Source organism: Microtus ochrogaster, linkage group LG5 (assembly GCF_000317375.1).
Source record: "Microtus ochrogaster isolate Prairie Vole_2 linkage group LG5, MicOch1.0, whole genome shotgun sequence".
Classification (NCBI taxonomy): domain Eukaryota; kingdom Metazoa; phylum Chordata; class Mammalia; order Rodentia; family Cricetidae; genus Microtus; species Microtus ochrogaster.
In genome coordinates this window covers 37,610,938-37,625,318 of record NC_022031.1, presented here as the reverse complement: position 1 = coordinate 37,625,318, position 14,381 = coordinate 37,610,938, and the positions used below count along the sequence as shown (strand labels likewise).

Genomic DNA, 14,381 nt, shown 5'->3' with positions numbered 1-14,381 from the left:
TAGAAATGCTAATTCAAGGCCTACCTGACTGCCAGATGCGGATGTGACTCAAGCCCAGGCGCCTGGTTGCCCAGGTGATGGTGTAATATGTTTTTCCCCCTCCCCGCTCAATTTGGTGTGGGTATATAAAATGTTGGGACAATAAACGAGAGAATGGCCTTTTCCATGATGACGGTGTAAGCTGTGTCAGTTTGTTTCCTCGCGACTCCGGTTCAGCTGAGTTAAGGAATTAGGGAATTTATGTTGGGCCCTCGTGGGCCACGACACCCTGGAACTCACGCTGTAGACCAGGCTGGCCTCAAACTCACAGAGATCCGCCTGCTCCACCTCCCGAGTGCTGGGGTTAAGGGTGTGCACCACCACTGCCTTCAGTTTTCTTTTTCCCAACCAATGGAATGATTCCAAGAAATAAGCACACAGGTTAAAAGGCTATGTAAACTGTTTGAAGTTTATTTATAAATTACAAGGATACACTTACTGGGGCTGGCATTTAAAATTTTTTACCCTTCTTTGCTTTTTAACTTAGCTAAAATTCTAGCTTGCTCTTATTTTGAAAGTAATTATTGTCTATGCTAGGGACTGAATCCGAGGCTTCCTTGCCCTCACCCAAGAGTGCCAAATTAATTTTACTTCCACCAACCTATCTGCTCTTGGCCATAGCATGGCAAAGACCAGTGCATCCTTCCCTGGATAGGAGGGTGGGTTCATCTCAGGAGACCCTCAAGGAAGCAATGGAAGCATTTGTTCTGGTCAGCTCAGGCCGGTGTGGAGCAGAGGAACTGGTGTCCTTCTTGGAGTGTTGCCTTCATCTCACTGAACTGAGCCAACTGGCAGGCCTCTTCCAGTCCCAGCCAGCGGTAGGCTTGATGCTCCTGGGAGAGGCAGATCTCTACATTGTAGTCTTTCACCTCTGCCAGCCAGTAAATCACTGTTTTCGGCTTCTCCCAGGCCACATAGTTGAGCTCCTTTCTGAATCCCTCAATGATGGTCAGCTGGCTTGCTTCTATGCCTGTTTCCTCCCGAGTCTCTCGCAAGGCTGTTTCCAAGTCAGTCTCTCCAAGGTCCACATGGCCTGGGTAGGAGGAAATAAAGAAGAATCTGACTTCCAGGACAGGTGGTAGAAAGCCAGGGACCTTCCTGGGAGTGCCTGGGCTAAAGGCAGGCTGCGGGTCACAGTACCCTAACATCCCTAGGGAGGCTGTAAGGCAGACCTTGCCGGTTCTCAGGTCTGAGAAATCCCTCCTTCCTACTCCATCTTTGTAGAGAGTGACAAAAATGTGCTTGGCAGGTCAGATTCAGATATTGCTTCGTTATTGCTGTGCCACGTGTCACACTTGGGGCTGTGTGCACAGGAGGAAGGCGCTCTACCTCTAAGCTACAGCCCCATCCCAGAACATGGACTGCCTTCTGGTGTCCGCGAGATGGCTTTCCTCAGATCTCTGCTTTCCCATTCTTTTGAGTTTTCTCCCTATTTTACTCACAGGGACCCCTTTTCTTGGAGACCTTAAAGTAATTTTCCAAGAAGAGGCAGTCTCTTGGCAGAGTGGGGGCCAGCTGAAAGCCCCAGTGAGGACTCAACACTCTACAGTAAACAGGCGCAAGCCCCGCACTGCTGCCCCAGCAGCTGTTTCCAAGTAGCCATCAAGGCGTTCTCAAATTGTTTTCATCCTCCTAACTGAGCAAGGCCAGATTTCAGACTCACAGGGAAAGTCGTGATGGGAACTTAAGACTACGGACAAGCCAAGAGCCAGTTCTAAGAAAATTTGTTGGCAAGACCCAAATCAAAGCCGACAGCTGCCAAGAAACTGTTGCAGCAACACTTGAAGCTCTGCAGACTGTGGTGGCCCCCAGCTTTACCCCTAGGCCTTTCCCACAAATTCTTAGTGTCCCAGAAGGGCCCAGAAGCAATGGAAGGGTTCTGGTAACCTGTATCTCCTCCTGGCTCTGGCAAGTTGCTGAGGGGCCCTCCTAGTTCAGTCAGGAAGGAGCTCATGAGCAGCAGGAACTGACAGCTGTTCCCTCGTTGGCCTGAAGGTGGAGCTATACACTGGGAGTTCTACCTCCCAGGGGTCTGGGCAGCTGCCTAGAGGCTGCTGAAAGGAAAATAGGAACTTGGCACTTCTGGAATCCATTCTAGCCACCAGCTTCTGGAGAAAGTTTTTGTGCACACCACTTCCTACAGTGTGCACACACCGCACTGATAATGTATTGAGGAAGAAAAGTAGGAGGGGCCAGAAGACACTGATTCAGGGTGCACACCCCCACACAGCTATCTGCAAATCTTAGGATACCCGCCCAGGAACTCTTCAGTCTGCTGCCCACCAATGCTAGCAGGGTAACTTCATCCCAGGTCAGAGACGAAGATGATTAGGAGAGGTCCTTTGACATCTCCAAGTGAGAGGACCCGCAATGTGACTCTGGTGATCAGAAGATAAGTGTGAACACTCCCGCAATGTGACTCTGGTGATCAGAAGGTAAGTGTGAACACTCCTAGCTACAGTATTTGTGGCACCTCTCTCTTACCCTGTTCTTCCCTGTGCAACTCAAATGTGCAAAAACTTCTTTTCTGTTGCCATGTCTTGTTTTCTTTCAATCTCAGCTGTCTGTCTATGCCTCCCCATCCTACCCTTCTGTTTTTATCTGTCGGGGCTGTTGACTCTGGGGCCTCATCCCAGAAAGTGCCAGAGCCAATCTGTTATTGCTCACTGGGACCATCCCAATGGCCTCAATCAAAGATGGCTTCATCCCCATCTGAAGCAGAGTTGGATTAAATGAAGACATTTTAATGTAAGTGTAGCATGAGAATTTTTTTTTCCTTTTTTGGCTTTTCAAGACAGGATTTCTCTGTGTAGTCCTAGCTGTCCTGGAACTAACTTGTTCTATAGATCAGGCTGGCCTTGAATTCAGAGACCCGGTTGCCTCTGCCTCTGCTGGGATTAAAGGTGTTAGCCACCATTGCCCGGCAACATCAGAATTAACAGAAAAAGAGGCAGTCAGAAAAAGTAAGACACACCCAATAGCATGAGTGGGCTTCCAAGAAGAGTTATGAAAATACATACTCAGATGGCACGGGCTCAGGGGACACTCCGTTCACCTCTTCTCACCTAGCCTGCCTTCTCTTTTAGGAACATCCAAGGGGATCTTTTGTACCCTTAAAATAGCATCCAGAATGCTAGTGAATGAAAACCTACTTACAAATACATCTTGGCCATGTCAAAGGCTTCAGGCCACTGGACTTTCTTCACCTTTTTGCCTTTTGAAGACCTGACTAGCTCTGTCCCGGGTGCTCAGTGAGGAGCCAGGCAAAGGGGGCCGCTGAGACTACAAGCCCAAGGTCTCTATGATCTTCACGGCCTCTTGGTCTGAGAAGGACCCTTCCATTCCTGCCAGAATATGCCAGTGGCCTATGACCAGGAAAGGCAGCTGCTCTGCGCCTCAACAGCCCCGAAACTCATACCCCCTGGATGTGTGGTCCACAAAAGAAAACCCTAGTGACGGGAACACTAAACAAAGAAGCAAAGGATCTTATCAAGTTAAATCAGAAAAAGGGCAGGAAGAAAACATGGGATTTTTTAAGTCAAGCTCTACTTTGATAGATGAAAAACTCAGAAAGGTAGGCACACAGCAGTCATTTTACTCAGTTTCGACAGTCCCAAGTCCTGGCCCAGTGGCTCTTCTCCTGTCTAGCCATGCATGGGCTGGAGCACAGGTGAATGACAGAAATACACCAGGTGCTTTGTCTGCTGGGGTCAGCTGCAGAATCCTATTTCTAGGTCCGGGCTGGCCTAGAGACCTCATACATAGAAAAGATTAAGTGCTCTTGCCTCTCCCACCTCCTCCTGCTGTACCCTTACTGGGAAACAAGCCTTGTAGGGAGTCTGTCAGGGTGGATTCCTGAGCAAAGCTCGGCATTTCCCCAAAAAGCTAACCCCTGTGCCCGTACCTTTGGGAGGAGTCCAGTGATGAATGCCATTTGATGCCTGCAGCAGCAGAAACTCAATTGTGCTGTTGTCCACCTTGGGAATAAGGTGTCTTCGAAAGATGATCAAGCCACATGCTCTCAGGGCCATGCTCTATCTATGAAGTTAAAGAAGTGAAACACTGGGAAGCTATACACGACAGGAAAATCCACACATGGGGCATAGCTGGAGAATAGGAAGGAAGGACTGGCTAACAGTGATCTCAACCCACAAAAGGACAGACAGCATGCCAAGAAATGGAGGTTAGTTTCTTAGTTTTGCTATTGTTGAGAAAATGCCTCTAGAAGATTAGTCTGTAGGCAAGTGGAATATTTTCTTGATTAATGGTTGATGTAGGAAGACCCAGCACACCGAAGGTGGGGTCATCCTTAGGTAGGTGGTATAAGAAAGCAGGCTGGCCAGACAGTGGTGATACGAGCCTTTCAATCCTAGCACTGGAAAGACCAAGGCAGGCAGATCTCTGAGTTCAAGGCCAGCCTGGTGGAAAAAGTGAGTTCTAGTACAGCTAGGGCTACACACAGAAACCCTGTCTCGAAAAGCTAAAACAAAAACAAAAACTGAAAATATGTGTATATACACAGACACACACACACATACATACATACATACATACATACATACATACATACATACATATATACATACAAATAAAACAGGCTGAACAGCCAGGCATGGTAGTGTATACCTTTAATCCCAGCACTCAGGAGGGAAGAAAAAGAGGCAGGTGGAATTCTGTGAGTTCAAGGCCCAGCCTGGTCTACAGAGTCAGTTCCAGCAGTTTCAGGACAGTCAATCAGTCAATCAGCCTGAGCAAGCCAAGGAGAGAAAGCCTGTAAGCAGTGTTCCTCCATGTTCTCTGTGTTAGTTTCTGCCTTGAGTTCCCTGCATGACAAACTATAAACTCTAAGCTGAAATAAGCCCTTTCCTCCCCAAGTTGCTTTTGGTTATGGTGTTTGTCACAGCAATAAGAACATAACTAATACAGAGGGGCATCCAGGGTTAGGGACGAAGCTTTGTCTGTAACTACTACAGGACCCTGATAACCACCCGCGTCAAGGGACTTCTACCCTGAGATCCAGGTCTCCCTGTGAAACTTAAGACTCGTTTGTATGCATTATGAGACTACAGGGACTCAGCAACTAACTCACTGAAACAGAAAAGACAGTAGGAACGTGTTACAGTTAAGCTCACAATCCCATTTCCCTCAGCCTATATCCTGAGTCCTTAAAGCAGAGACTCCAGTGGGGTCACTTAGGTAGTCTGATACACCATGACACTTTGTTCATTTTTCAGTCTCACATTCATGTCTATTAAGTCAAATATGCATTTGGTCCAAATGAACAGTAAAAACCACCAATGGTTAAAAAAAGAAGGAAGGAAGGAAGGAAGGAAGGAAGGAAGGAAGGAAGGAAGGAAGGAAGGAAGGAAGGAAGGAAGGAAGGAATCTCTCCTTCACTATCACGATTGTTCACAGCATGACTCTGGGGCCTAGACTTGGAGGATAACAGTTCTACCTAAAGAGGCTGCTATGAGGGCTGCGTAATCACCATTTAGTTTTCTTCCTTCTTTTTCTCATTAATGCAGCTCTGGCTGGCCTCAAATTCACAGAGCTCCACCTGCCTCTGTCTCCAGACTTCTTAACTGTGATACAATTCTATAGTGACTTAGAAAGTGCCTCGCACATACTAAAATCTCAGTAGATTTCTGTGGAATAATATCTGGAAGGGGGCCACTGAGATGGCTCAAGGGGTAATCAAGGGTGAAATGCTTGCTGCAGAAGCCTAACAACCCATGTAAAGAGTTCACACCAGAAAAGTTCTTCTCTGACCTTTACACATGTGCTATGCAGTGCAGGGGAACATGCATGTGCACATGCACATGCACACATAGAGCTAAGAAATCACAAAGGAAAAATGTGATAGGCAACAATGTGACCTCCTCTGAGGGATTCTCATAGGCTTACTGAAAGAAGGGGTGTCTGAGGAGAGAAACAAGAGACAAAAGACAAGTCCATAAAGGGAGGAGGGGAGAATGTGGTTCAAGGTGGAGGGTAACACCCTGGGCAGTAAGGTACTGAAGTAGGATGGCAGAACCAAAAGAAAGCTACGTGCTATTTTCCTTGCTGGTGTGATGGCGCACACCGGCAATCCCAGCACGACAGAGGCAGAAGCAGGAGGATCACTGAAGATTTGCGGACGGCCTGGACTACATAGCAAAACCTTGTCTCAAACAAAAGAATAAACAAAGAGAGGAACTCTTGACTGTCAAAGGCATAAGAGTCAGGCCCAAACACCTCTTCTGAGTAATTCTCAGGATTGCTATCAAGTGCTATTTTAGGGATTTCTCACAAATAAACCAAACACCTTTTCCTCTCCTCTCCTTTTTGCTTCTTTTTTTACTTATTTATTTAGGTTTTTTTTTATTTTTTGTGGTTGGAATCAAAAAGAAGGCTTCATGCATTTTAGGCTTATCACCAAGCTACAAACAGACACCCAAACCATTCTAAAATGGTGGGTGGGAAGGTCTTAAGAACTAGAAATGAACTCAGTGTTTTGTTGTTGCTTTTGTTCTCTTTGTGTGTGTGTTGTTTGGGGGTTTTTGGGGGGAGGGGGGACGACCAGGTTTCCCTGTGTAGCCTTGGCTGTCCTGTAATTTGCTTTGTGGACCAGGCTGGCCTCGAACTCAGAGATCCTCTTGCCTCTGCCTACCAAGTGTTGGGATTAAAGGCGTGCACCACCTGGTATATCACTTTTTTAAAAGCATTGGTGTGGGAATGGTTAGTGACGTTTCAGTATATACATCTATCTCTGTGGCACACACGCGCACACACACACACACACACACACACACACACACCATTAAAAATGGGAAAGAACCAAATGTTCTGGCTGTAAGAAAATATTTTTGGATATATTAATTAAAAAAATTATGGTACAGAATATGTATAATGAGATCTTTTTTGAGTTAAAAAATTCATATGTAAAGTAGTAGTACATAGGCTTTTATGAAACACCATGTTCTATTTTCCTGGACTCCTTCTTTATGCTGAGAACACTTCCCATTCTGGAAGCCACAAGGAAACACCTTGTCACTGCAGAACTACTGAACAAGTATTTTAATCACTGGCTTAGAGTTCATGTAGAAACTATGATCCTATATCCTTCCTACAATTAGAAAGTAATAAATGTAGGGTACCTTCCTCTTGCTTCTTGAAGAGCTCCATATAATGAATGCCAGAGCCCTAGGAAACCTTAGAAATCTAAGACTAGGCCAGGCGGTGGTGGCGCATACCTTTAATCCCAGCACTCGGGAGGCAGAGGCAGGTGGATCTCTGTGAGTTCAAGGCCAGCCTGAGCTAAAGAGTGAGTTCCAGGACAGGCTCCAAAGCTACAGAGAAACCCTGTCTCAAAAAAAGAAAAAGAAAATAAAAATAAAGACAAAAATAAAAAAAAAATAGAGCATGAGAATAGAAAGATGCCTTCATGAAGGACAGGAATGACAGGTCTTGGGTGTCCATGTAGACCCATAAAAAAGAGGAAAGGCTAGTATTTCCTTTGGAGAGGAATGGGAGTAGGGAGAAAGTCTTAGCATAGTAGAAAAGGTACATTCTAGCAGTGTGTAAAGAAGCCACACTGAAGAAACAGTCTGGCCTATAATCTGATCAGACAGCTAAGGAAAGATGCTTATTCTATGTATGCTTGACTCACAGGGAAGACAATCTTCTAGAAAGGGAGAACTCCCCATTGCCCTTTCAATTGGCTTAAACCAGCTGTGTGTACTAGAAGCCTATCCCCAACTCTTCCTGCTTAACCCTTTGAAAACTATTGCTTATTTATAGTTATTGTTGTGGGGGCTATAGGTATGACATAGCACATGTGTGAAATTCTCTCCTATTTTTATCTGTTCCAGTGACTGAACTCATTGTCCAACTTAACAGCAAGCATTTTACATCTTAAGCCACATTGCTGGCCCCACTTCTTTGCTTTATTTTGGTTTCTTTCTGTGTAACAGCCCTAGCTGTCCTGAAACTAGCTCTGTAGACCAGGCTGACCTCAAACTCACAGAAATCTACCTGCCTCTGCCTCCTGAGTGCTAGGTTTAAAGGTGTGCACCGACATGCCCATCTAATAATTTTATTTTCTATGCATTGATGTTTTGCCTGCATGTATGTCTGTGTGAGGGTGTCAGGTCCCCTGGTACTAGAGTTACCGACAGTTGTGAGCTGCCATGTGGGTACTGGGAATGAATCCAGGTCCCCTGGAAGAACAGGCAGTGCTTTTCACAGCTGAGCCATCTCTCCAGCCCTAATTTAACTTTTTGTTTGTTTATTTGTTTGAGACAGGGTTTCTCTGTGGTTTTGGAGCCTGTCCTGGAACTAGCTCTGTAGACCAGGCTGGCCTCGAATGCAGAGATCAGCCTGCCTCTGCCTCCCAAGTGCTGGGATTAAAGGTGTGCGCCACCACTGCCTGGCTCTACTTTTAACTTTGGAAATAGCTCAAGTGTTACCTTTTTAGTGAGGTCTTCAGGCTTGTAATAACTCTATAAATCTCTACTTATTAGATGCCATCAGAGAGGACTCTGACTCACAGACACTTGGGATCTGGACACGAGGCAAGTACTCTAACCACTATCCTATCTTCCTAGCCCTTGGTTTTGCACGATGGGATGGATACTGCTATATAGTTCATGCTTGGTCTTGAGTTTATTATGTAGTTCAAGCTAGCCTCAATTTTGAGATCCTCCTACCTCAGCACAAACTATGTCCATCTCAGGTTTATATTTTGTGTATTTTGGGAGCTAGTAGAGAAATCATGCAAGCCAGTCACCTCCACATCTGCTGCTGGGCCTAAAGCCTAGTAGTACTAGCAATCTGGGGGCGGGGCTGGACGTGAAGGAGAGGACAGCAAGGAAACTACAGCACGTGAGAGCACATGGAGACGGTGAGCACATCTGGAAGTCATGAAGATAAACGACAACCCTAGACTTCCTTTCAATGTTTCTAGGCTTGGTGACACAGATGGCAGTGGGTAAAACCAGAGCCCTCCAGAGATGGAGGCCATCTTAGAGCCGAAGAGGAGGATTCAGTATGAGCTGAGATTTCTTCAGGCCTAGATGCTGTCTTTCATCAGAAAGGCGCGTCAGCAGACTGGTATGAAGATGTGTGCACTACAGCCATGCCAGCTCTGTGCTGCACAACATCCTGGCTGTTTCACTCCAGCTTTCCATATCGCATGCAGACATTTGCTGTGGGCAGTACTGAGCTAGAACCATTAAGAAGGGGATTCTGGGGCTGGAGATTTGGCTCGGTGCTTAAGAGCACTTACTTGTTCTTGGAAAGGATCCAGGTTCAATTCCCAACATCCACATGGAGGCTCTCCCCTACTTGGGCGCTAGGCATGCATGTGGTTCACAGACATATATGCAGATAAAACACTCATGCACACACACACACACACACACACACACACACACACACACACACATCCTTAAAAAAGAGATTTCTGGGAAATGTAGTTCTAGTATAGCTAGAGTCACCCAGAACAAAGCCACTTTAAGCATGCATCCCTTGTAAGGTAAGTCTCTGTTGGTACCTCTGGCGAGAAAGAACCAGACTCAGTCTGTTTCCTTGGGACCTAGCTCAGCAGCTCAACAGATGTTCATTGACTCAACAGAACTCTTTCCCCACCTCCCACTGAAACAAATGTTTAAGTATGTTCTGGGGCCCTGGGAAACAGCTCAGTGTTTTCTTGAAGAGTGCCATTTGCATAAAAGTCAATGGAGCTATTGTTGGTTTTCTGTTTTTTTGGAGAAGAGGGAGCTGGAACTACCTAGGGGCTTGAAAGTATTCAGCTCTCATACATTCTCCAAGTGTATTCAAACCTCAGGGGGTTAAAGAACACAGCATCCAATATGCAAATATGCCTGCAGCCAGGATTGCAGAGGTGAGAACTCCAGGCTGACAGCAGGCAATTCACACTTCAGAAAAGTGGCAGAGTGCCTGAGGTGGTTAGAAGAAAAGAAAAGAAAAAAAAACCTCAATGTCATCAGAAGGTTCCAGAAGCTAAGGAAAAATGCTCTTGACTTTCTCCACACACAGAATTTCCTCAGTCTAGGATATTCTAGGGAGGTGTGTGGGGGGGGGGTGTTACAGACAAATGACCATGCTGCCATGGTCCAACAATTCATCAAATTAATCAAGAATGCTACTGCAGTTACCTGCAAAAGCTCTCACAAACACATATTTTTATTTGCTTGCTTATTTATTTTGTGGGGCCAGAGCGTGAACGCAGACTTCACACATGTGAGGTAAGCGCTCTCCAACTGAGCCATACCTTCAGTCTTGACATGACAGATTCCCTAAGCCCTCCTCACATCCCTTAAACCAGTGTTTCAAGCCACTCTGCTGTCCGGCATCAAGACTGTGTCACCTACACTGTGTAGCTTTTAACTACTAAAGTTGCTACAGGGCAACCCTGTAAGGCCAGGCATGGTGGCACATGCCTGTAATCCTAGCATTCAGGAGACTGAACTTGTGTTACAGATCTTGTCTCAAACAAACAAGTTCAAAGGAGGATTCTTTTCTTTTCTTTTCTTTTCTTTTCTTTTCTTTTTTCTTTGTTTTGTTTCTCTGAGTAACACTGGCTGTCCTGGAACTCACTTTATAGACCAGGCTGGCCTCGAACTTGGAAATCCATCCTCTGCCCACTAAGCATTAGGATTAGAGGTGGGTGCCACCACTGCCCAGAAAAGGACGATCATTTAAGACTTATGTTTAGTTTATAAGGAAACAGATTTTTAAGACAGGGTCTCACTGTATAGCTCAGATGGAGAAATGTAGACCAAGCTGGTCTTGTATTCGGAGACCTCTCTGCCTTCCGAATGAAAACGAAAGCCTGCACTAATGTGCCTTTCTAAAGCTGAGATCTTAAGAAAAAGTAAGCCAGGCTTAGTGACACACACCTTGCACCGGTAGCCTCAATACTTGGAAGGCAGAGAGGCAGCAGTATTAGGATATCAAGGCCAGCTTTCACTACATATAAACTTGAGGTCTTTCTGGACCACATAAATCCTGTCTCAAAAAGTAAAATAAACATAAAGATTAAAATACTTGCCCAGTGGCATAAATGGCTGGTAATATGATTTGAATCCAGAGAAATCTAACTCCAAAGCTTGTAATTTTTTTTAACAGTTCTGCTTATCATGAAATAGAGTTTAAGGTACACATGGCTCTGAGAACATGCACAAGTGATTAATAAAATCACCACCAGTTTTAAAACTCCTTTGTCTTTAATCTGGACTCACCTGGAGACTGTTTAGGATGTCTGGCTGAAACTTTTCCACAAAACAGGTTTTAAGCAGGGAAGATGGAGGTAACCAAAGCCAAGTTAGGTAGGGAAAGTGTCTCCTGAGGCTCCTAAAAGTCCAATTTGACAAGGGTGTCCTTGACTTCACTGCTGTTTTCTAAAAAATAGGAACCTAAAACCACAGGTTTTTGCCTAAATCTGGTGTCTAGAAAATTTGCACATGCCCCTGAAGAGGAAGAGCAACTCTGCTTGCTCCCAAGCAGCTCCATGGGACTCCCTGCCCATGGCCTCCTCTACTACTTCCTTCTTTGTTCTTGGAGGAAGAAGGAAGCATCTGTCCAGATAAAGTTTTCTTGTAATAATAATAAAAGGAAGAAAAGAAAAGAAAAAAATCCTAGTTATATGAAAATATTAGAAACAAAGAAAATGGTCCCCCAACTGTACCTTTCTCTGGGCCTCTGCTTCCTCTCTGGGAGATCAAGCTGCTGAATCACTTTGCAAACTTGGCTATTTGGCTGAGGGAGAAAACAGGAGAGTTTTACCTGCAATGACACACCGGCTTCTAGGATCAGGGCAAAGTCAAACAAGGTTGGAACAAAAAATGTTTCTTAGGGAAATTTTGTTATGTGGCCTTTTGGTGCCACCTGCTGTTCAGCTATGGGAAGGAACCTAAGTGATTCTGATACTGGCGCCTACAGAGGGATTTCCCATCTGTTGCCTGCTGAATGTGTTCTCTACAGCTGGACAGAAGGGTGAATGTGAAACTGAACACTACAAATCTCTCACGTTCCAGAGGTTCACAGTCCAGTGAAAGCAAACGGCATTCAGACAGATGTTACAAAGTGTTTCATACATCATAAGGATGTATGTAAGACAGAAAGACAGGCTGGCCCGGCAGTGATGGTGCACGCCTTTACTCCCAGCACTCATGAGGAGAGGCAGAGGAAGGCAGACCTCTGAGTTAAAGGCCAGCCTCGTCTACAGAGTTTCAAGACAGCCAGGGCTACACAGAGAAACCCTGTCTGGGTATGGGAGGGGAAAAAAGACAGTGAAAAAGAGCTTTAGGTCAAAGGAGTACCTCGTAAGGATGTGCATGTGTGCGTGCATTTTTCACCTGGGTGTGAGGGTCAAACTTGGGCCCTCACACCCATACAGGATACTTTGTGTCCAGACTGAGCCCAGTCTGGAGCACCATCATAAAGACCTCACACATAGAATGGCGTTCCATTGGTAAGCAGCTTAGCTTACATTGGTTTTTAATATTTTATTAAATATTTTTTTCTTTTTTAGACAGATCTCACAATATGACCTCTGCTGACCCAGAACTTTCTATGCAAACCAGGCTAGCTTCAAACCCAGTGATCCATCTGCTTCTGCCTCTGGAGTGATGGTATTAAAGGCATGCCATCAAGTCTGGCTTAATTTATATCCTGTAGACAATAAGGACTACTGGTTTTAGGTAAAGTGTATTTTTGTCAGCTTGACATTTTACAAAAGCATTTTGGCAGTAAGCAAGATGGAGAACAAACTGGAAGAAAAAACTGCAGGCAAAGAGACCTGTTGTTATTAGCTTATTTCAGCAGCTTGCAAATGGCAGGAAACTAGATTAAGAGAGAGCCTATGAGAAAGAAGGGAGGCGTATGCAGTATCTCAAGTAACTAACATTGACAAGGTTGATATCTCATTGTCTGTCTGAGAGATTGCATGAGTTCAAGGGAACCAGAAGAGGTGTTTGGCTTGAGTAACTGGATGGATTTCCTTTTGAATCGAGTTGAATTTGAAGTGCTACAGACTGTCCGCAAGGTAAGTGGAGACCAGGTCTAAGGTTCAGTAATATCTCATTCTATTCTTCGTTTCCTAAACTGGATACTTTTTATGAGAAAAAGAATTGCTTTCATCATAGGTACTTTGACAATCCATGTCTTGACTAGTTTTATGTCAACTTCAAACAAACTAGACTCACTGGAGAGGAGGGAGCCTCCATTGAGAAAACGCTTCCGGAAGATGTAGGCAAGCTGTAGGGCATTTTCTAGTCACTGACGGGGAAGTGCCCAGCCCACCGTGAGTGGGGTCATCCCCTGCACTGGTGGTCCTGGATTCTCTAAGAAAGCAGGCTGACCAGGCCACAAGGAGCAAGCCAGTAAGCAGCACTCCTTCACAATCTCCACGTCAGCTCCTCCCTCCAGAGTCCAGTCCTGTTTGCATTCCTGTCCTGACTTCCTTCAATGATCAACAGTGATGTGGAAGAGTAAGCCAGTAAACCCTTTTCTTTTCCCAGTCAGGCAGTGATGGGACACACCTTTAATCCCAGCACTCGGGAGGCAGAGGCAGGTGGATCTCCGTGAGTTCGAGGCCAGCCTGGTAACAGAGCAAGGAAGGACTGCACCATTCCTTCTCCAGCCCTTCGTGAACTGACGATTTTTGAGCTAAAATGAGCACTCGACTAAAGAACACACGGCGCTGCATACATGCTGGCTAGTGTATTTGTTCTTAATAACGGCGGTGCCTTTTTAACAGAGAAGCTAACCTGCCAGGCACTGTGCCGCTTTACCTTAATTTCCTCACTCGGTCTTCCTCGCCAACTGGGGAGGCATTGATACCGTTTTTTTTTCAGAAAAGGAAAAAACTAGAAACCAGAAACACTTTTGGTAATTACTCAAACGCAGGCATGCCAAACTTCTAACATCGTTAATCTTAATACCCACTGGATAGTAAACATTTTGCGTTTGACAACTTGACTGTTCTCAATTTAAGCTGTTTCGCTTTTTTTTCTTAAGATGGGAGTCTTGTGACTTTATTATAACTGTCTCAGCCTTCATAGAATGAACAGTTGGAACAAAAAATAAAAAATCTTTGGGGGGGGGGAGCTGGAGAGACAGTTTAATGGTTAAAAGTACCTGCTACTCTTCCAAAGGACTGGGGTTCGGTTCTCAAGAACCTACACTAGGTGGCTCACAACTGCCCTTAACTCCGGCTTCTGGGATCTGACGCCTTCTGGCCTCCGAGGGACCTGCATGCACTTGGTGCACATAAATTCAGGCAGGCAGGAAGGCGCGCGCATGCACACACACGCATATTATTTATATTATTATAAAAC

General features: G+C 45.4%; 1 protein-coding gene across 5 annotated transcripts in view; it reads right to left on the bottom strand.

The window, feature by feature from the left end:
• Nucleotides 1-436: 436 nt before the first annotated feature.
• The window catches only part of Nudt2 (nudix hydrolase 2), a 14,510-nt gene continuing 565 nt past the window's right edge, over nucleotides 437-14,381 (bottom strand). The window contains exons 2-5 of one of the 5 annotated variants that reach the window (XM_026786552.1): nucleotides 11,729-11,799; nucleotides 11,283-11,312; nucleotides 3,944-4,077; nucleotides 437-1,072 (exon numbers count right to left, since the gene is read on the bottom strand). In XM_026786552.1, coding sequence (XP_026642353.1) covers nucleotides 756-1,072; nucleotides 3,944-4,070 — 444 coding nt within the window. In that variant the 5' untranslated portion in view covers nucleotides 4,071-4,077; nucleotides 11,283-11,312; nucleotides 11,729-11,799 and the 3' untranslated portion in view covers nucleotides 437-755. Of the gene's footprint in view, nucleotides 1,073-1,926; nucleotides 2,285-3,943; nucleotides 4,078-4,665; nucleotides 4,689-11,282; nucleotides 11,313-11,728; nucleotides 11,800-14,381 lie in introns of those variants that run through there. The other 4 variants (XM_005362010.3, XM_013351824.2, XM_005362011.3 and 1 more) reach the window with 4 other exon arrangements.